The 21,745-nt window shown below is 34.1% G+C and overlaps 1 protein-coding gene across 13 annotated transcripts in view; it reads right to left on the reverse strand.

Moving 5' to 3' along the window:
* The window catches only part of LOC130452669 (coiled-coil domain-containing protein CG32809), a 389,513-nt gene that overhangs the window by 366,409 nt on the left and 1,359 nt on the right, over nucleotides 1-21,745 (reverse strand). For all 13 annotated transcript variants that reach the window (XM_056792043.1, XM_056792048.1, XM_056792042.1 and 10 more), the window contains exon 2: nucleotides 10,327-10,573. In XM_056792043.1, coding sequence (XP_056648021.1) covers nucleotides 10,327-10,444 — 118 coding nt within the window. In that variant the 5' untranslated portion in view covers nucleotides 10,445-10,573. The remainder of the gene's footprint in view (nucleotides 1-10,326; nucleotides 10,574-21,745) is intronic.

Below are 21,745 nucleotides of genomic sequence, written 5' to 3' on the forward strand. Positions count from 1 at the left end.
AATATTCATAGTTTTTTCCTGAAACTATTATTTATGAGGGTTCTATCCCGCTTGCACATCGCTAGAGAAGGCCCTAACATTGGTAGACCATTCAGTATTTTCTTCCGGTACAGCTTCTTTCAAATCAGTCGACACCGTTATGAACCAGGATGACGTAGTCAACTATTTCACGTTGAGTTTTTAAATTCATTGGAATTGCCTGGATTACCACCTCACAATTTTCAGTTAAAAAGATCAGTTGTCATCATGCTGCGTAATATTAATCAACCTCGACTGTGCAATGGAACAAGACTGGCTGTGAAAAAAGTGACGAATAACGTCATTGAGGCAACAATCTTAAAGGGAAAATACAAAGGAGAGTTCTTGATCTCGCGTGTACAGATTTCGTTCACAATTTCCGATACGACTGGCGTTTGCGATGACCATAAATAAATCGCAAGGCCAGTCGTTAGTTTTCCTGTTTCGCGCATGGACAAAAAATATAGTTCATCAGAAAGATTTAAATTGATTAATAGACTGTATAATAACAGTGTGTCTGTCAACATCAAATTTAAAGCTTATATAATAACAAGTATTTCAGGAAAATCGAAAATAATGATAAAACGTTTGTAATAAATTTATTTTAAACAAAAGTTTAGATCTTTTATTTATCGATTGAAGCAGTACGAAGTCTGCCGGGTCAGCTCATTTATTCATAATTTTTAACGAAATATTATTCTTCTTTACGACGAGTTCGACCACATTTTGGGAGAAAAACTATCACTCAGTTATTTTCCAAGATAATTGTTTTTAATTGACTTGGCATTGTCCAAAGTATTTAGAGACAATGTGAATTACTATAAAAAATAAATTTTTATTTTGAATAAAAAGTACAAACTAAGCTGGGCGACTTCCAATTACAGGTGAGATAGTCTTTAAGAAATAACAACACGTACATTACGTGCATTACCAATCTGAAGATGCCAATTGTTTTCCCGATTCAACCATATTTTTCGAATGTGATAGTTTGTTAGTTCACTCGCATTTTTTGTTCTTTTGAATATCAATGCGATCTGGATTATTTAGAATGATTGCAAGCTGTCTACCTCATGTATTAACCACTGCCTTTATACAATTATGGGTAACCGGCGGAATAACGTTTTTCAGAAATTTTCCTGATGTTGCATCAATATGAACTGTTGCTATGTCAACATCTTGCGAACATCCAAGGACAAATTGACGAAATACGTTTGTTAGTTTCCTGAATGGTAGAGAACTCGAAGGTGGTAGAGAATTTAGATATATTAAGTCGGTTCTGGATTAAATTGCGCAATACCTGTCGATCTAAAGCCAGATATCGCATTTTCCAAGGTGCCATTTCACTCCAGGCATTTCCTAAAAGATTTCTAAATACCATATTTGCTAGTTTTCCGTTTTTAATGGCTGTTATGAAACTGTTGCAGTTTTTGAAGTAAGAGCTTTTTAATGATTGACTAGATAAACAAAATAGAATGATCTTTGCAAAATTTCGGTACTTCTTCAAAATTTGTGTGAGAAGTAAGGTCATAAACAATCTTCCAGAATCTTTTTGTGGTAGAAAATGGGATTCCAACCCATCCTTAGAAATAGTATCGCCGAGTTAACTGGCATTTGGCATTGTAATCGGAGTGCCAGGTGGCATTAAGCCTAAAAATCCATATTTTCTACCCTCTATGACAGAAATGGATTCATCCTTCTCACTTGACTTTAACAAAGAAACTATTTTTGAGCTTTTTGCGGCTAATACTTCAATTGGTTTATGGTTCAACTGCAAACCGCTTTCGCCCATGTTGAAAATTCGTTCGTTATGGAGTTTGTTATCAGCGAAAGTATTGCCTAATAAGGTAAAATGAGTGGACTTTCTGCTTCGATTTAGGTTGTTCTGTTAGTTGAAAGGCCCATATTCTGACAAGCTTCTGATCTGGTACAAATTTAAATGCTTGCACGTTTTTAATGTGTCGAACCAATCTCAGTTTTGTGTCATCTGCCAATACCGATCACCCAATCTCATTCGTTTATTTCATCCGATTTATTAATATAATCTTTTATAGTTGTTTTGGGAATCCCAAACTTTCGGACAGCTTGATTCACATCCATTGAACATTTGATTTACGTCAAAGAACAGAATAAACATTCAAGAGATAATACTTAAAATGGATTATTGAATAACTATGTATACTGGCTACGAATAAAAGTTTTCTTTCGAAAGTTATCCCATCTTCGTCATTTTAGTGGGAATTACTGAGCTCAAACTAAGTTTGATAACAAATTAGATGAGATTAATTTTCTTTGAATTCAATTAAATTCCTGAATTCTCTTAAATACCTTTTTGTCTGCCTTGAGTTGAATTATTCAAAATGTGTTAGTAGTTGAATCAGTTAAAAATGAAGTTGGATATTGAATCTTCTCTTATCTCGCATTTTAGTGCTTGAATATTAAACTCTTTCTTCGAAATGTTAGATGAGAAAAATCGTGACATAATTAACGAAATACATTTTCAAAATATATGAACTGTTGTGATAGGCACAAAAAATACGAGGGAATAGGAATACAGTAGAGACAGTTTCTATCCATCAGCTGTACTATTACCAATGATTTTAGAAAAGTGGAAACAGTAAAAATTCTAACTAATATTCTAAAATTCTAAATATTGGTAGTAACTATAATGTCTACCAGTCAAAAAGCTGAATAAATTGTTCATCTAAAGCTGGTAGGCACCTAGAGTTCCATAGAAGAGGGAAAGAGATGAATTGTGAAAGAGAAATGATAGTAGTTAGTTAGGAAACTCGGATACAAACTCGACAAGAAGATGAGGTCTAGCTATTAAATAACGACACTGGTTACGTAAAGAGCTTTTATTATAACACTAATTCTACATTCGAATGCTCCCCTTCAATATACTCCTTCCTCCTCGCCACACACATTTCCATACGTTTTCTCCATTGATCTAAGCAGTGTTAGAAGTCTTATTTGGTGAGTGCCTTTAGGAACTCAGGCGCTTTTTACTTTACCGCTTCCATCGACTCCAATCGGGTCCCTTCCAAAGCAGATCTTTTTCTAATCTTTCAAGGAAATCTGAGCAAGAGCTTTTGATCAGGACTCAGATTATTTGGCATCAACTTCTCACAGACTTTTGTCATGTGTAATTCCTCGTGTAAAATTTTTCTAATCGTTTCTCTATCGGCGTTTACAGCTTCGGCAATCATCCGGATGCTCATTCGACGATCTGAACGCACAATTTGGTCACTGTTTCTGGAGTTGTCACAGGGCGACCTGGGCACTGGTCATCTTCAATGCTCTCTCGACCCTTACTACTGTATATGAGTGTTGCTAAGTTTTGAGACATGGCAACACTGATGTGAATAAGTCAAATCTTACATTGTCAGATTTTCAATGGTGAACTTGTGGTCATACGATTGCTATTTGAGTACAAGTAAGTACAAATACTTGATCAAAAAATGAAATTATATCAAACATTTCCTTGAGATGATTTCTCAAGCCAACAGTGTGTCGAATTCATTTTGGAACTCAACTCAAAATATCTATCCATAAAGTTCACCTATGAAATGGAAAATAATGGACAGTTACTATTTTTAGATACTTTAGTAATCAGGAATAGTAATAGGTTAGAATTTGATGTATTTAGCTACGAGTATGTACATCCCGGCTGATTTTTTTCAATATATCCTACCATAAGATGGCCAGTCTCCATTTCCTGGTACATCGGTTAATTCACTTTCCACTTACCATCGAGAGATACAATAGAGAAAAGTCCTTCATTGAGGATGTAGCTGTAATCATCGGTTATGATAAAATAATTGTAAAAAAGTAAAAGTAAAAAACAAAAAAAATGTATCTGATAACTTTCAATCCTCTTTGTACAAAAGGGTTGGAAGGAATATTTAGCAGAGTGGGTTTCAAAATAGTTCATAAATCCAACAAGCTGTGGTGATTGTGACGGAAAGTATATTGGGCAGACTAAGAGATCCGTTATTGTCCGGTTTAAAGAGCACAGCTCAAATGAAATATGATGATGAAATATTCCCGCCAAGGAGTTTTTTCCCGCTGGAATTGATTTTTGCGGGAGAAGGTTTATTGGAGGGAAAACTTAGTATAAAACAGGTAAGTCAAGTTATTACATTTTATTCAGTCTCTGAAGACGATAACTTGGTTATCGAAACGTGCGTCAGACAGTGTAATTGTGAGTGTTGGTTTAGTGGTGGTGTAAACAGTGTATTAAGCATTCAACATTCAGTGTTATCTGCTGACAGATTATTATCAAAAATTGAGAGAAAATGAAATTATTGGTTTGGATAACAGCCGAATGGATATAAAAGAATCAGCAAATAGTACTTGCCTATTGATGCTGCCAAAAAAATTGAAATTGCAACAGAAAACTTAGATATTACCCATTGTCATTTTGACAAGATGTTAGATGGGATATACGTTTTATATGACATAAATTATTACCACTAAAGAGTGGTAAATTGACTGGCAATTTTTACGTACGTCTTTCAAAACAGTGTCGAAATACATTGTTTATGGAGAAGAAAACAAGATTCACATCTCCCAGATATTAATTCAGAAATTTCTACCTTGAATTGGATGGAATCTCATAAAAGATGAAAAAATAAGGAGATTTGAGGTTGTCACGAAAAGAACGAGTTAGATTATGTTGTGTACGTACTTTTGATTTACTGATTTACATTTGATTCGGATGCAGAACTATCAATTCATTAATTAGAAGCTATCACTACTTCAACAAATTTCTTGTGCGGATATTAGTGTCACTATATGAAATGGATACATGCACACCTTGAAATAATTTAGGAACAATAGTTCTAGGATTGAAATTTCTGAAATTGTTTGTTCTCACGACAGCGAATGTTTCATTGTGAGATTCCCTCCAAACTTCTATTCTATATCAGTCTCTATTGAATATATATTCAATATAACAATACCTATACTCAACTTCACGTAAAACTGCCTCGTCGTATACAAGTTTCGAAGATGCTCTAATCGCTAATGTTAGCAATGAAAGGAATAAAACTAAACAGAATTCGGTCAATTATAACAGCTTCGATAATCCTCCTTCTAATGAACAGCTGAATACTTAATGGATAATTATACGAGGGTTGTACCGAAAATAAAGTTCAAAAGAAGCTACAATCTCGATGGAAGTTTGCTAGACTACATCCGATAACAGTGCCATGCTCCAACTATCGTTCCCTTATTGCAAGACTTATGCTAGGGGTCGTAGGAAAGTTCATGACGACGAAAGGAGTGAAAGATCAAGATTGTCCAGAAGAACTTGCATTTCTGAAGCTTCCTGTGGCACAATTAGAAAAACTTTAGTTTAATTTATCTCAAGGTAAGTGTTTATTGGGCCCCCAAAATGCTGACTGATGGACACAAGGAGCCACTTCTTGTGTGAGTGAGTAGTTAACAAGGAAAGTTGTTAGACTTTATTATTAAATGAGATAAAACGTGGGTATTTCATTACATCCTCAAAACAAAACAAAAATATCTTCAGTAACGTCACCACCATCGAAATTCAGACAATTCAGCATCGCCGGAGAAGACGACTGATGGACGACTGATGTCTTTTTCACGACAACACAGGACCCCACGTTACTCGTCAAACACAGAAGCTTCTGAGAACATTTGGGTGGACTGTTGCACCATCCCCAATACATCCCGGACTCAGCCCCCAACGATTATCACCTCCTTCCTAAGCTAAAGGAACTTTAAGGTGGCTAAAGCTTCAAGAGCAACGGTATCAGAGGTCACAAACTACTTGAAAGTTTTGGCGGGAGACTTCTTCAGCTTAATAATACAAAATTCGAAGCAACGTGCCCAGAAGGGTGCCGAAAAAAATGTAGACTGAGTTGAAAAATAGTCAACTGTGTAAGATTTTTGATGATGAATAAATTAATAACAATAAACAATGTTCTTTATTTCTTTGCTGCATCTATGTCATTGTCTCATAACGTCATGTATTTGCACAAGTTTAAACGTATTTCGTCTGCTACTATAGTCGCTTTTGGAAATTCGTATTTCTAGTGTTTGTCGTGAACTAGAAGCTACGGATTGTTAAAATTGATAGCTACGAAACTGGAGCCAAAAATTCAGAGTAAGTTTCAAATGGATCATCTTTAAACTTATTTAACAAGAGGAAACTGCAAAGATAAAAAGTTCAAAAATAGTCAAATGCCATATACTTTCTGGCTTTTTCCAAAAGTAAAATAATGTGCCGAAAGAAAAATATTCTATCATCAGTAGTAACAAGGAAAGGGCCAGGACAGTACAAATGAAAGCCATTTCAAAAATGTTTCCCTCCATGGGAAATTGAGCTGCTAGCCCAAGGTACTTTTAGTTTCAAGTTAAATTTTTAATTTATATTTAATAGTATAAATCATCGTTTGTTTCATCACATATCGTACAATAACTAAATATAAATAAGTACACAACAAAATTTGAAAAAATAATTAGTTTTGAAGAACTGAGATATAATTGAGCATTCAAGAAAGTAAAGAGCATTCCACAATACTTTCCATGTTTTTCGTATGAGGCACATATAAGACAAACTAGGCGTTCAATTGAAATCAGAGACTAAGAACATCGTAATAAGAAAGAGTAGATATAAGCTAGATCCAATATTTTATTGTTTATAAATATATTCATTGAATAGGTAATGTGTTATTTTGAATCTTTCTTTCAATCTGACTCGGCCCTGACTTTCATTCTTCTAGTCGAGATTTGTAACAACGTAACACATTTTATGATTTCTCTTTGCCATTTCCTGTTTTACGGCTTTATTTATGTTAATGCACACTTTCTGAAACGCCACATCTCAAATATGTTCGTTTGTAAACTCGTATCAGTTTTATTTGAAAAAACCAGCAGATTCTTGATCATTTTCAATGTTGAAATAGATATAAAGATAATAAACACCAATATGAAGAGCCTCTATCTATCTATTAATGAATGGATAACAAAATACCTCTCCAATTTCCAATATATTTCCTTTTTAAAACATTTATTCAATATGTAATCCACTGATTTGATTTGATTTTTTTCATCGCTTCCTGTAACTCTAGAATAATTTGTAGGATTCAGATAATTTTAACGATAAACGCTTGACATTAATTGAATATAATTTAATAAAACTTTTTTGCATGTATTTGCCTCGTAAATAAATTATTCTAGCCTACACAATGTTTGTAACACAGTTAAAACAATAATTTGCATAATGCTAATATCTTCTAAATAATAGAAAAAACATTCATTAGGCCCTAATACGTATCAGTCGGTATACAATTTAGTCATACGCGCCGCAATTCGTAAAATTCCTTCTGATAAAAGCCGCTTGACATAATGCAATACAAAGTGCAAGAAATTGCATGTGAGTATATTGCCATTGTATCATAGCTGTCACTAACTAAAATTCTATAAGTAAAAGTAAACGAATTCCTAACCTCAAATTTTATCTAATATTTAGTGCCTAGTTTAACAATGGAAACAACAAATCTAAATTTTACAAAAGTAAGCTGATCTGTTGTTAAGCCTACCTAGAATTGCAACTTGCACAAAATCGATAATGTCAAGATATTGCATATTGCATTGCATTGCGTGTTGTATTGCATCATGTCAAGTGGCCTTAAATTTTGTTATATTTGTAGAGAATTAATGACAAAGTTGTAGCACATACCGTTTTCTTGAAATGTGAAAATATGATTCCGGGGTTGTTATTGAAGATTAACAGCTGGCATCCCGGGTGTGCTATATCAGCTATAGCGTGTCATTGGTTCAGTGTGATTGAATATTGGTGCAGTAGTAGTCTAATTAGTAAGCTCCGATTTAATTGAACCTCCTCAATGTTCTTCAAATTTGGACTCCAGTGATTACCGGCTCTTACAAAAACTTGAAGAACATACACTTAAATATATAGAACCTTTTCTTTCGGATAACGGAAATGTAAAATGTATTAACCTTTAGAGACTAGTTGCTTGAAAATGCCACTGTATGAGAAAGTTTGAAGATGCCACGTTGTTAATTATTTGTTTAACAGCCATCAATAATGAACGTTTTCAGTGAATTTGTAAACATAGAAAATTTGGTCATCATTAAGTGATGCAATACTTTATTTGAAGGGCATTAGCCCAACGAACATAAAAACTGGACTGGACTGTACTCTGGATGAGACTACTTCTTCGTTATCAACTGTAAAATATTGGGTTGTAGAGTTTAAACGAGGCCGTACGATAAGCGAAGACCAAAATCGCAGTGATCGACAAAATGAGGTGATGACTCAGAAATGCTGAAGAAAATCGATAAACAATACTGAATAATCGTCGACTTCAAGTGCGCGAGCTAGCAGACATGGTAAGCATTTCAAAAAGTGCAGTACATCGCATATTAACTGAAAATTTGTACATGAAAAAGCTGTGCGCGAGAAGGATGCTGCGTGAGCTCACAATGGAACAAAAACAACGTCGATGTTTCCATTGAGTGTTTGCCAATACTTCATAGAAATAAAGCCGAATTTTTGCGGGCTGTTTCATTACCATAGATGAAACGTGGTTCTATCACTTTACAACCGAAACAAATGAACAATCAAAACAATGGACTGAACAGGGAGAGCCGGGTCCAAAGAACGCAAAGACCGTTCTATCTGCAGGTAAGGTCATGGCATTGGTTTTTTATGATGCGCGTGGGATAATTTTCATTGACTATCTTGAAAAACTGTCAACGGCAAGTAATCACATTTGAGCTATGAAATCAAGCAAAATAGGCATCATTTGGCTAAGAAGAAAGTGTTGTCTCATCAGGCAATACACCAGCTCACATATCTGTTATTGCAGTAGCCAAAATTAATGAATTAAAACTTGAATTGCTACTCATGCACTCTATTTGCCAGATTTCGTACCCTCGGATTATTTTCTATCCACAGACTCGAAAAAATGGTTCGGTGGGCACATATTTTTCAACAATGAAGAGGTGATGTAGATAGTTAATGGCACTTTTGAGGAGCTTAACGGTTTTATTATAAAATAGGTATCGAACTTTTGTTTTTCAAAATTTTTGTATTTTTTTGTTGGGTCAGGTACTTCTCGTATATTGAAATACACTAAATATGAATAATGATAAAAATTGTTCCGGCTCTTAAAACATCCATGTCACAATATAAAATTGTATCTGCAGTGAAAAATTTAATTGTTTGGATTGAATGAATATGTTGAATTCCAATAATTCTGTTGAAATATAACACCGTCTGAATCATTCCACTGTAAATTATTGAAACAGAATTTTATGAATTCAGATAGGCGATAGTCGTAGCTGGGATTTAAATGCTATAATTTGATAATACAGAGGAGTCGATTGAATAGGTTCATATTTTTTTACATTATACTTATAAATCTCTTTGATAAGTTTCTATTTCCGCCCCGATGAATCTTCCTATAAATAATACTGCTATTATTGCGCATAACACAATAGATAAAAAAATACGAATGCAAATAATTGATTTAAAAATACTGTTATGAATTCATATAAACGAGTTGTGATAGAAAATATACAACTCGTCTTGGGGCTTAAAAAATTATATTCGTAATTCTAAGCGATTTTCCTTCGGACGATAACCAAAAATGCTTTCAATCGTTGTAGCAACGTTGGAATCAATCTGTAAAGTTTAATGGATATTATTGGTGAACTAAGACCGATAATAAAATTAATTCAATTGATTGTTTCCATTGCTAATTGATAACTCGGAGCTTAATTGCCTTACATGTAATTCTAACAAACCTCTTTTGTAGCTAGATTCACACCATTAATAAAAATTTTGCAGAAAACCAATTAAATAATATTGGGGTAAATGTGAGGCCATAGGGAGGATGCATCAAAGTTCTATACGGTCTAGTATTGTAGTTATGCAACAATAAACACTTTATTGAATTGATCAATTCTGGTGGTTTTTTGTTTATTTGTGATCACTTACAACTCAATATTTTTTTTCACCCAATCTGAGAAAAGGCTCCAGTGGGTAGCTTAGAAGGAAATTAAACTGATACGGATATTAGAAAGAGTCCGAAAAGATTGATAAGAAAAAAACTATTGAATAGTAGGTAACAAAAACAGGAAATATAATAAATAGACGAGTTGAGAGAGAAAGTTACTCATGAGCTCCGCGTGGAAATATGAGCGGATAAACTTTAATATTTTTAATATTTAATGATACGCTTTTCATGTAGATATTGATAATTAATAAAATATATCTACTAGGAATGTTTATCGAGAAAATGTACTTACCACCATCTCTCCCAAATTTTCTCTTTTTCTTTGATGTTCCTGATGAATTCTGCTTCTGATTGGATGTCTTTTCACATTTGTCTTTATCTTTGTCTTTATTTTTCCACCGAATCAACATTTTTCCTCAAAACTTTCACTAAACGTCTCAAATCGTACAAAAGTACATTCACGTAAACTCTTTACAGAAGATTTTTGAACAGCACTGCTGTGCTGTTTTCGTTGTTTGAAGTGCTTCGAGTTGATGAATCTGGAATGAAAATGAAAATTATGAGAATAGACAAAAGAAATTTGTATGCGTGAACTAGTCTCGTATTATTCCAACTACAGTTTATCGCCAGTTGTATTGATTCTTGCAGAAAAGTGACTGATAGTTTCTATTACGAATAGTTGTTAGAAAATCAGGGTACATCCTTGGAAATAATAAGAAGTGTCCTCAAAAAATAGATTATCAACTAATTATCATATTATTATTATATTATAATTGATCATAATTTCATTCCCAGACGATGGTGATATATTAGAATTAGTACACTTTGGTGTTTAATTGTGTCACAATCCAACTACGAACACTTTCACGGGCTAAGTCGCGTTAAAATTTTGAAAATTCTTGTCGTTTCGGCTCCTACTTTGAAGTCATTTTCAAGATAAGGGTGGGGATGGGGTGGTTAATCGTTCATTGGTAAAAAGTGATCCTATTCCGAGTTCTCAATCTGCCAAGTTTCCGCAACGAATCATCCATTTTTCGTTAATTTCAAGGTTGACGAGTTAGCTCAAGACCAGCAGTGATTGTGTTAGTGTCGACGTTGTTCTCGATGGCAAGCATATTATTTTCATCTCTATTTCAATCATTCCATTTTTTTGTTGCAAATTTTCATGCCCTTAGTGAATTTCCAAGGAGTAGACATATTTAGTCCTTGGAATTAACCAAAAAAAGGGGCGATTCGTTGCTTGGAGTAGGCAGATGGAGACCATGGAATAGGATCACTTCTTACCAACGACCATTCTATCCTCAGCCTTCTCTTGTAATGGCGGTTCAACACGTGAACCTTATTCTTTTGTGCATAATCCTGACCGCGGAAACCTATCCGAACACTTGATCAAGCGATTTGCCAAACGATTTTTTTTTCTAAACCTTAGAATTACAAGTGTATTAAAAATGAACTGGCTTCAATTAACCTTTTGAAAGTATTTCCACAGCTATTACTTATTACAACGTTGAATGCTTGACTGGAAGCATCTCTGGAAGGCTTCTGCGAAATGTCGTGGTTTTTTCAATGTTAGAAATGCTGTTAAAACTTTTCTAGTACATTTTTAATTTTCAAAATTGTGCTAAATCTAGTGCATAATATGGATGTGAACAGACACACAGCTATTTGTGACGCGGCGCGTTCTTATAATGACAAAAAAGCGTTGTCCCATTTTAAGTTTCTTTTTTTCTCACGTATCCAATCGGCTCTTTGAAAAAATAAGTCCGTCCCTTATGCACGATTCAAAAGATTTCGTGAGCTTCTTTTGCATTGTCAATCAACTTTATATCAGAGTTGCTCAAGATTTGAGTTTTATGTCGGAAATTGCAAACATGATCTCACGAAAGCGTATATTATTAGTTTCATGGGACATAAGAGCTAAAATATGTATGTAACGTAGTTAATATCAGTTATAAACATTCCTGTATTATATTTTCTAGCAACATGTGAATAAATGGCAAATCATTTCGGAGTTCAAAGTCTGGATTCAACGAATCTTCAAATAGCGCCACATCTTTGTTGGAATATCACACAAAAAAACTTCTGAAAAGATTAGGCGATTTATTCGTAGCCACGGCGGTCATATGCCGAATATTTTGTCCTATACATAAAACTGGGACATGTCTACTTCACAATGAAACTTTGCACCATTAAATTTAAAGTTTAAAATGATAATATTAGTGTTAATAATATCACAGACGCTGTCCAGCTTATCATAGCCCGAGGGTCATATTGTCTCCCATAACAACTCCGGAGGCCAAGAAGGTTGATAAATGAAAAGTCAGTTTATGAAAATTTAGAAAAATTTATTTGTACTAAAAAGAAAACTTTGAAATATTAATATGTATGTATGTACTTAACAATTTGAAGTCCAAAATCTCTCAATTTTGGATATTTCTCTATATCTAAAAATTTGAATATTCCTATTCCAGTTACTCCACGACATGTAAAAAATGGGTGATCCTGAGTTTATATAAATATCAATTAGATCACAAAACAAATCAATAGACGGTTTAAGATCATCAAATTGAGAAAATCTTTCATTGAAATCTGTGATTAGCATATCCAATTTCGGTAAAAATATTTTAAAATTCATTCTTTCATTTCTTCATAGATTCAAATTGAAATAAATTTTCAATTTGTTTCCAAATCCAGTAACAGATTTATAAAGGCAACACACATTTTGAACTTGTCCTTGCAATGATTTATTCAAAATATTCAAATAATTTGTAATGTCTGTTAGGAAAGCAAGTGAATTAATAAAATTTTTATCAACTAAATTTACTGTCAAATTTTCATCAACGGCAATTTCTGTGAGAAAAAGATGAACTTCTTTTCGTAGTTTAAAGAATGTCCTCAAGCACTGTCCAACGTTACTATATAAAAGCAGATCCCAATTTATCTAAAAATATTTTAAATTTTTGATATGTAAGAGAATGATTTCCGCCGCGAATTAAATTAGTAATTTAGGAAACCCAACCTAATATTGACCATTACGTCTTTTACTTCGAGGGATAAACCATATAATGCCTTCTGATGGATAATACAGTGTCATAGTCACAGTCATAGCTCTAGCACCGTCGGTTATATTAGCAGTACACTTGTCAAATCCGCCATACTGCTCTACTGATGATTGTAATTTTATAAGTTCCTCTGAATAATTATAGTATTCATTTACAGTTCTTTAAAGATAAGCATTTGACTTATATCAGAAATATCTGTCCTTTCATCCAATGCTACAGAAAAATAGCAGCAGCTATTGATCATGTTTTCTAATTTATAAATGACATGCACGCTAATCTCGTTTACACGTCGACTTATAGTCTGGTGAGAAAGTGATACTGTTTGAAATTTTCTTACCATGTCGTTGTCATTGAATCCTTTTCAACATTTTTCAATTAATTCTTCATCCAAAAATGGCTTCTTTGCCTTTACTATTTTTAAATTAACTTCAAACGATGCAGCTACAGATGCCTCTGCAAATTTTGCTTCTTGATTAAAATAATTCGTTCAATAAACCAGCTGCTTCCTCATTTTTTTCACTAGTGGTATTTTCATGTCTCGCGTGGACGAATGATACTTTTTTTAATTCAAGGAAAGATAAAGGCGCTTCAAGTGATATTCTTTACACACAGCTATTTGCAAAACATTCCATACACTGTGGTTTACCATTCTTACCATTCTTTTATTAGTAGTACTCATTTTCAATATTTATTTTAAGTAATAAATAAATATGAAATTGAGTAAATAATATTAGAACACAGTCACCTCTCAACAAATTCTGGAGACAAGACTGCACTCGCATGATTGCATGAATAATGGATAACTTGGTATTACCGTACCGCAAGTCTAAGATCTGCAGGAGAAGCAATCAGTCAATCAAAGGTCCGCGTCAATGGGAAAATGCGCTTGAAGTTACTAAAGCTCTCAGACAAGCATACGTAGCATAATATGAATTACGCTTTATTTTGATGGTAAGCTTGAATTTACGCTCTACCAATGTCGTAATGCGAAACCGTAATTTGGGCCTTACTAAAATAAATTTGGCGGGCCGTATACGACCCGCGGGCCGTATACGACCCGCGGGCCGCCAGTTTGGCAGCTCTGTCACAGATAATGGATTCTCGTAGCGTTAACAAAGAAAACTCCTCTGTTGCATCGTTCTCCCACCACCTGACAAACAAAGCATTCCAAGAGCGAATCGGTCGTTGCACGCCATTGGCGACAGGATCGTGTTCTTTTGGCCTGCGTGAGAATTACGTCGTGTTTTCCTGTTGTATTTATTGTGTGAGTAAGTTACTAAACATTTTCAATGTCGGTTAAGTTTATTTTGGGCGAATAAACTATTGGTTACGTGAGTCCTTTGTTTGTTTTCCGTTTCTTTCACTATTGATGCGTGGATCAAAACTGGATCATGCCGTGAACGGCAAACATCGGCTACAAATGTTGATGTTCTTATCACGTCCACTACTAACATTCCCTGTAGTGAATCTAAAAATGACAGGGATAGTAAAGTTACTTAATTTGATTTAACTTCTTATAGTTGGCCAAATAGTAGCGGAAGAGCAAAGATCCCTAAGAAGGCAAAACCGAGCCTTAAGTACAACGCTAATTATTTGAAATATGAAAGTTTGAAACCTTCAAAACTGGAAAGGCATTTGTCAACAAAACATACGGAATATGCAATATTTTTCCCAGTACAAAGAAAAAGAATTCTTAAAGTTAAAATCAGTAATGAAAACATCAATTTCTGGTGAGCAAAATAGACAAGCTACAATTGCATCATATCGACTATCGTTATTGATAGCTAAAAATGGAGGAGCTCTAGGGAACAATATTATTTTACCAACAGCCCAAATAATATCTGAAGTCTTACTTACTGAGAAGGAAACAAAAAAATCGTTCAAATTACTCTTTCTGATAAAACTGTAAAAAGAAGAATAGATGAAATGTCAGATGCAGTAAGATAGTCAGTGATTACAGTTTTGAAACAAAATGAGTACATTTCACTTTAACTTGATGAAAGTACCGATGTTGGCCAGGCCAATCTATTAGCCTTTGTTAGGTTTGAATCTAATGAAAGCCTGGAATAAGAACTGCACTTTTGCAAGTCTTTATCGTCAAAAACAACAGCAGACGAGATTTTTAAATGTCTCGATGATTCTATTACAGATAATGAAAATAGACAAAATGTGTTGGAATGACGACTGGTGGTGCGCGTGCTATGTCTGGGGTCTACTTAGGTTTGATTGCCAGGGTGAGGGCAGTCATTCCTTCTGTTAAGTAGGCGCACTGTAGTCTGCACCGAAAGGTTTGAATGGAAACCTGAAAGAAACGCTTGATAATGCAGTGAAGATTGTAAATTTCATTAATTCACGGCCTAAGCCATCCTGATTTTTTGCCATTCTGTGCGACAAAATGAAAAGTGAGCACAAATTAAATCTGTTTCTTTGTGAAGTAGGGTGGTTCTCAAAAGGTTGAAATGCTGTCAAAATTGTTTGAGCTTCGTGATTGCTTTTGTTGGAAAATGATGGGGCAAAATCGGCAGCCAAATTTTTGTATAGGTTACATGATCAAAACTGGCTAATACAGCTTGGATATTTAAGTGACGTTTTCATTGCCCTCAACATTCTCAATTTGACACTTCAATGAAAGAAAGTTCCATGTGCAAGATAAGTAAACATTAAAAAACCTAAAAGATGGGCCAACAAAGTGGAAAAAAGTTCTTTTGATGTTTTTCCACTTTTCAATGACTTTTTAGAAGCATGTGGACTCAAGGTTAGCAATTAAGGAATATCTTCGAGCATTGAGTACCAGTCTCAGGTAAACATTTTTATGAATAATGCCATTTTTAGCAACTGATTTTTACATATCCTGAATATCCCAAAAAATGTTATTTATTTACTTAACAATGATTCTTATTCTAGGAAATATTTTCCAAAAATAAAAGATGAGCTTCTCTGAATAAGAAATCCGTTTGATAATGATTTCCTGAGCAAAGTGCAACTCTTAGTATCTGAAGAAGATTTCCTTAGAGAATAATCTTGTGATTTTGCTCTGAAACAACATTTAAGAAATTGAATTTAATTTTATTTTGGATATAAATCAGGGGGTATCCAGTTCCTTCGAAAATAGCCCTTAAAGAGCTTATTAGGTGTCCAACTATATATTTGTGTCTGAGGGCATTCTCTACATTGATATATTTAAAAAATAAATATAGAATTAGGCTTTGCTACACAATTCACATGAATTCCAAAAGTCTGTTTTTATTATTTATTTGTTTAATTTTGAGATTCTGAGTTAAAAGTGTTTTTTCGGACTTCATCACTTCATCATACAGTTGTACCTTTTCCTCAAAAGAGGAATTCCACGATAATATTTTAAAATAGTAATAATGTAATTATTACTTGATACGTGGGTCGCGATAAAAATTTGGGTACCACTGATCTAGAAGAATGTGACCATTATTATCGTATTAAACTGAAAAGTTACTTTAATGATCATAAATTTTTTATCGACACTATACCTATTAAATTGTTGACTGCATAATATTCTCTGCAGTAAACAAATTACATTCAGACGTAAGTTTTCTTGAAGACGCTAGAAAAGAAAAATAATCAAACTTATAGTGGCCCGTTTGGCAACTAAAGTTATTCAATGTGCCAAGTTGAAATGGTTTATATAACAATGTTTTCGAAATATATTGGGAACTACTTCGAGTTTGGAATAATATTGATTGATTACACTTATTCCGGTTTTTTCCAGGTAACTTGAGTAATATTACATCTAAAACTGCTTCTACAAATTCTCGAGTACGTGTATTTTTATATATTTAGAGGTGTGTGATGATGTTGTTTTTAATTGTGCAAAAGATCAATTGAATTTCAAAAAGCATCTAGTAGTTGCATCACTTTTCTTATCAGAATTTTACGACAAAAACTCGCTTGCTATTATCACACCCTTGTTAAAGAACGATTATGAACTGAACTATTAAGCTTGCTTGACATGATGCAAGACAACGTGCGATGCAATGATATACGCAATATTTCTTGACCAAAAACATGCGCAGATGAAGTTCAGCTGATTGTCTCATGCAAGATCTCGTACTTACAATAATATCGGTTTGGTGCCATTTCTATTACGTTTCTAGGAAAAAATGAGTTTCTAATCTGCTGATATTACGTCTTTCGCTAACAATTTCTCAGGTATCTTATGATTGATTCTCCTCCATTTCCTTCAAAATTTTTCAAATGTTTCCTCATCCGCTCTTAAATAATTATTGTATGTTTTCTCGTCTAATTCTATAGCTAAACTCATATTTCCCATTGCTCTATCTAGCAAGAGCCTGGCCCATCAGCGCCTTGGTACACTTTTCAGCCCATCAGATTCCAAAAGCGAGGCAGTAGCAGATATAATTATTGCCCATAATGTACTATTTATTCTTTTTCACTTTACCTAACTTTTTATTTTTAAACCACAAAATATTAGGTAGAATTTCAGTTATTGTCTATTTTTACTTATGTAATTTTTATTAGTGGCAACCATGAAGAGACTTGCGTAATATCAAGCGAAAAGCAATTTTCGTGTATGCAATATTTTGATGTTGCAAGAAATGGCATACAATTTTTTGCAACCATTAAACAGATACACTAAAAGAGAATAAAAAGTTATTAGAAATTGTAGTAACCAAATTCAAAGAAAACAGCAAACTCTTTTACATGGTATCAATTAAAAATGTATTTCATCCCAAATAGACAACTATAATGATAAAATGATTGCAAAATGTGTGAGCTAAAAACTTGATTCGTAAGGAATAGATTGCTACATCGCAATAAAGATTTTACCCTTAGTTCTGAACCGTATATCAGCTTAGTAAGCAAGTCTCAGCAATGTTATATTAAATTTGTTCAAGTCGTACAGGATATTTTTGAAAATTGGATCATCACGAACGATTTTCAAAAACTTTAAAAATAAAGTAGTCAAAACATCGGTAAATATGTAAAGTATTACTAGGTGAATCATATTTTTATAGTGTGGCAACCGTTCCAGCAATTTTAGCATGGAAGTAGATAAAATCGATAAAAATTTGACAACAACGAACCGCCACTGAACATGTATTTTTCAATAATAGAGTATTTTGGTAAACTATCTTTGTTACAAATGAAATGAGGACGTTACAACAGAAATCATCAAAGTATCTAATAACTATTAAAACGGAATGTTTCAATGGATACCAATTACAAGTTATTTCCGAAGCGAGTTAGGACATTAATTCGAAGTAATTGAGAAGTATTCGAATCACATAAAGTTTGTCAAAGCACATTAAAGAAACCTAGAAGATCCAAAGGAAACCGGTCTGATCCATATTGAGGGTTTATTGAAATGACTACTCAAACAAACGGAACTCCCATATAGGTGTTGAGTATTTCATTAAAACATAGATAACAGATAGATCATACAAATGACAGTAAATCCTCTCGAACCAATAAAATCATGACCAAGTGCTCTCCTTATTACAGAAACTGTTTTATTTCTTATTAAATTAGATCAAGCGCTTCTGATTTTCTAGATTCTAAGAGGTTTTTGGTTGCTGAATAAGCCTAAACACAATTACGGGCACGAGTTTTTAAAATTTTGGAACTTGTAACTCAAAAAAATTTTTTTTTGTAACACGAATAACTCGAAAACTGATAGGAATTCTAAAAAAACTACCAAATCAAAAATGTAGAGTATAAAATGTTCTACAAAAAAGGTCCCTAGTCATTTTTTCATTGGAGGCAATATTTCCGCGTAAATCTCCCTCAACGCCAATTTACGTTCCAGACGCACATGAAAACTATTCTAACTCTTGGAAAACAACTTCGTTTTCAAAAAATCAAAATGCATCATGATGATTACGATCTCTATTTTCTACTCGGGTAAGTTAGCATAAGTTTTGACTCGAGAAATTTCCTAAAAACCTGCGAGAAGAAGAAGTACATTGGCCTCATAAGCATTTGATGTTTTAATGGATACATTTCATCGCTCGCCATATAAACAAGCCAATTTGTCGATTTGTCGTTCGTGCTATGAACTACTTCTTGATTTCAAATGAACTAACTTTTAAAAACCGCGATCATGAACACTATCATCGTTCTCGATTGGTTATTATTTCAATATTCACTTCTTAATAGTTTCTCTTTAACATAAATGTAGTACTAATTTTGTGCTATATAACTTTGCCTCTGACACTTTTTTTCGAACTCTACGTAGTTTGCGAGTTATTCGCGATTGAAAATTTTTTTGAGCCATTTTGAGGTTAGGAAAAAATTTAAACCTTTTTTCTACAGAATGTTGTGCTTCATAATTTTTGTCCTCATAGTTTTCGAGTTATCCGCAAATCAAAATGTTTTTGAGTACATGAACTCATTTTACAGTGAAAAGAGAGTGGGACAAGACAAAGTACCGGTGTAATATGGGATAAATGTATTCTTGACTATGTGAGTGCTGTAGCCTAGCGAAAAACGGCAGTAATTATAGAAGGGTATAGTAAATAAAGCTTCCAATTGATAGCGACAAGTTTAAATAAATAATTCACACATGTACACATATTTTTGTGTTAAATATTTACCATTGAAGACTTTCAACCGCTCATTTTCATATGATCTCAAATCTCAACATCCTATCCCAACCTAAAACGAACCATTTAATATCAAAAAATATGAGTGAGACAAGATGGAAATATAACATTGAGGGTATATTTCATCTTACCCCATTGTTTCCTTGATATAGTATTTTCCTTTTTCGGGTCAGGACCACCTATAAGAGATATTTCGGTCGTACTGTAACGAAGTTACAATTTTTCTAGAATATAAAAGCAAAGGCGACCCCACCTTTCACACCACATCGTCGAAGTAAAAAGCCAACCAAGGAATACCATTGTAAGTAAAATTATTTTGGAATCCGTGCAGGTCCAGGCAGTTCTCGAAGAACCAGCAGCCTTGCCACCACGCAATCTACAGCGAAGACAAGACCCAAGATCCGAAATTCCGTAAAAGAGTTTCTGCGCCAGTCCGTCCAAGCTTAACTGGGAGAAACCCATGTAAGCCGATGTCTCGCTGAATTGTGAGAGGTAGGTCAGTGATATTGTCTGCAGCAACCGCCTAAGACCGCACCGGACCGCTCAGGTTTATATCCGAGATAAGTTTGTGTTTAGCATATTTATGGGATTGGTGTTCCCAACCTCTGAGCTTTAGGTTTTCTGTGTTAAGAAACCTGTCACTGATGTCGCTGAATATTCACATCTCAGTGGTGGTCGTGATAGCGCCTTCAGCCAAACGATTATACCGGGGGTAAGGAAACTGCTACAAGAGGCGCTGAGTTTTCACTCTCCACTAGGAGTGGTGAAATTGCCATTGATGGCGCAAAGTATTCACATCTCAATGATGGTCGTATTAGTGCCTTCAGCCAACCTAGTAGGAAAACAGTTTGAAACGTTGTTATCGGAATTGATAAACGCGCACGCGGTAATTTGCTAACGCCAGATTTGAGAACCGCAGCTCTTACCGTACAGCTTTGACCGACCGAGAGCTTAGTATTTGCACGTCACATGCTGCACGCTACACGCTTTCGCTTTGTCGCACCGCTTAGTAATCGTTTGTGTTTCAGTTTTCGCTTCTATTATCGTTGCTTTTTACCAGCTTTGTTTTTTTTTTCATATATTTTCATATATAGTTCATTTTTATTTTAGTTTGAAATAAAGGAAATTGTGTTTAACTGTTGTGTCGCTTTCTCATTCGACTTCGTTCCTCAGAAGCTTCGTAAGTAACACTAGCAGCAAATATCCAAGTTACCAATCAAGGAGGGCAGGTAAAATCTGTTCAACTGGCTTCAGCGTATTTGCCATTTTTGATAGATGGCGGTAGTTACGCCGTTTGCATTAATACTTGAGTTAAGACCACTTAAGCCTCTTATTTATAAGGGGGGAGGAGATTTTTATCACAACATATTCTTAAAATTTCAAAATCAAATGCAAGATATCTTGTCAAAGTAAAACAGGGAGTTCTATTATATTATACTGATCCCTGAAGTATTTTATTCTTTTCCTTGACGCTACCCGGAGCAATTGGAGCATACCACGATAAAAACCTGGCGCCCGAGGCAATTCCATACATGAGTGTTGGCGTCAAACCGTCACGTAGCGACGATAAAGTCTTTCAGTACAAAAAAAGAATAATCGAGGAAAATGGAATCCTTAATAGACGAAAAATGCTACAGATACTGTTATGAGGGGTGACTCTTTTTGAGTACCAAAACTTATAACGTTAAGACGATGCGTAAAACAGACTAGTGAATAAGGCGAAAAAACTGATTATATATTGAAAGTAGGTCCAAGTGATACAATGTATCCAGAAAATAGTAATCCAATTTTAGTGCAGAACATTTGCCCAATCATAATGGTTTTAACCGCAGATGAAGAAAATCTATTAATCAATTATATGGTGGAGGAAAGGTGTAAATACTTGCATATCTATGTACGGAAAAGTTGGGGGAAAAACTTATCTTTTCTACCGAAAAACAAGTAGCTGTTAAAGACATGTTAATTGGATTCAATGCTAGACAAAATTTTTGGTTTGTCGGAAAAATATCTCTAAAAATACTCACCTTTATGTAAGAGTATTTTTTATAGTGAA

This window comes from Diorhabda sublineata, chromosome 2 (genome assembly GCF_026230105.1).
Source record: "Diorhabda sublineata isolate icDioSubl1.1 chromosome 2, icDioSubl1.1, whole genome shotgun sequence".
Lineage (NCBI taxonomy): Eukaryota > Metazoa > Arthropoda > Insecta > Coleoptera > Chrysomelidae > Diorhabda > Diorhabda sublineata.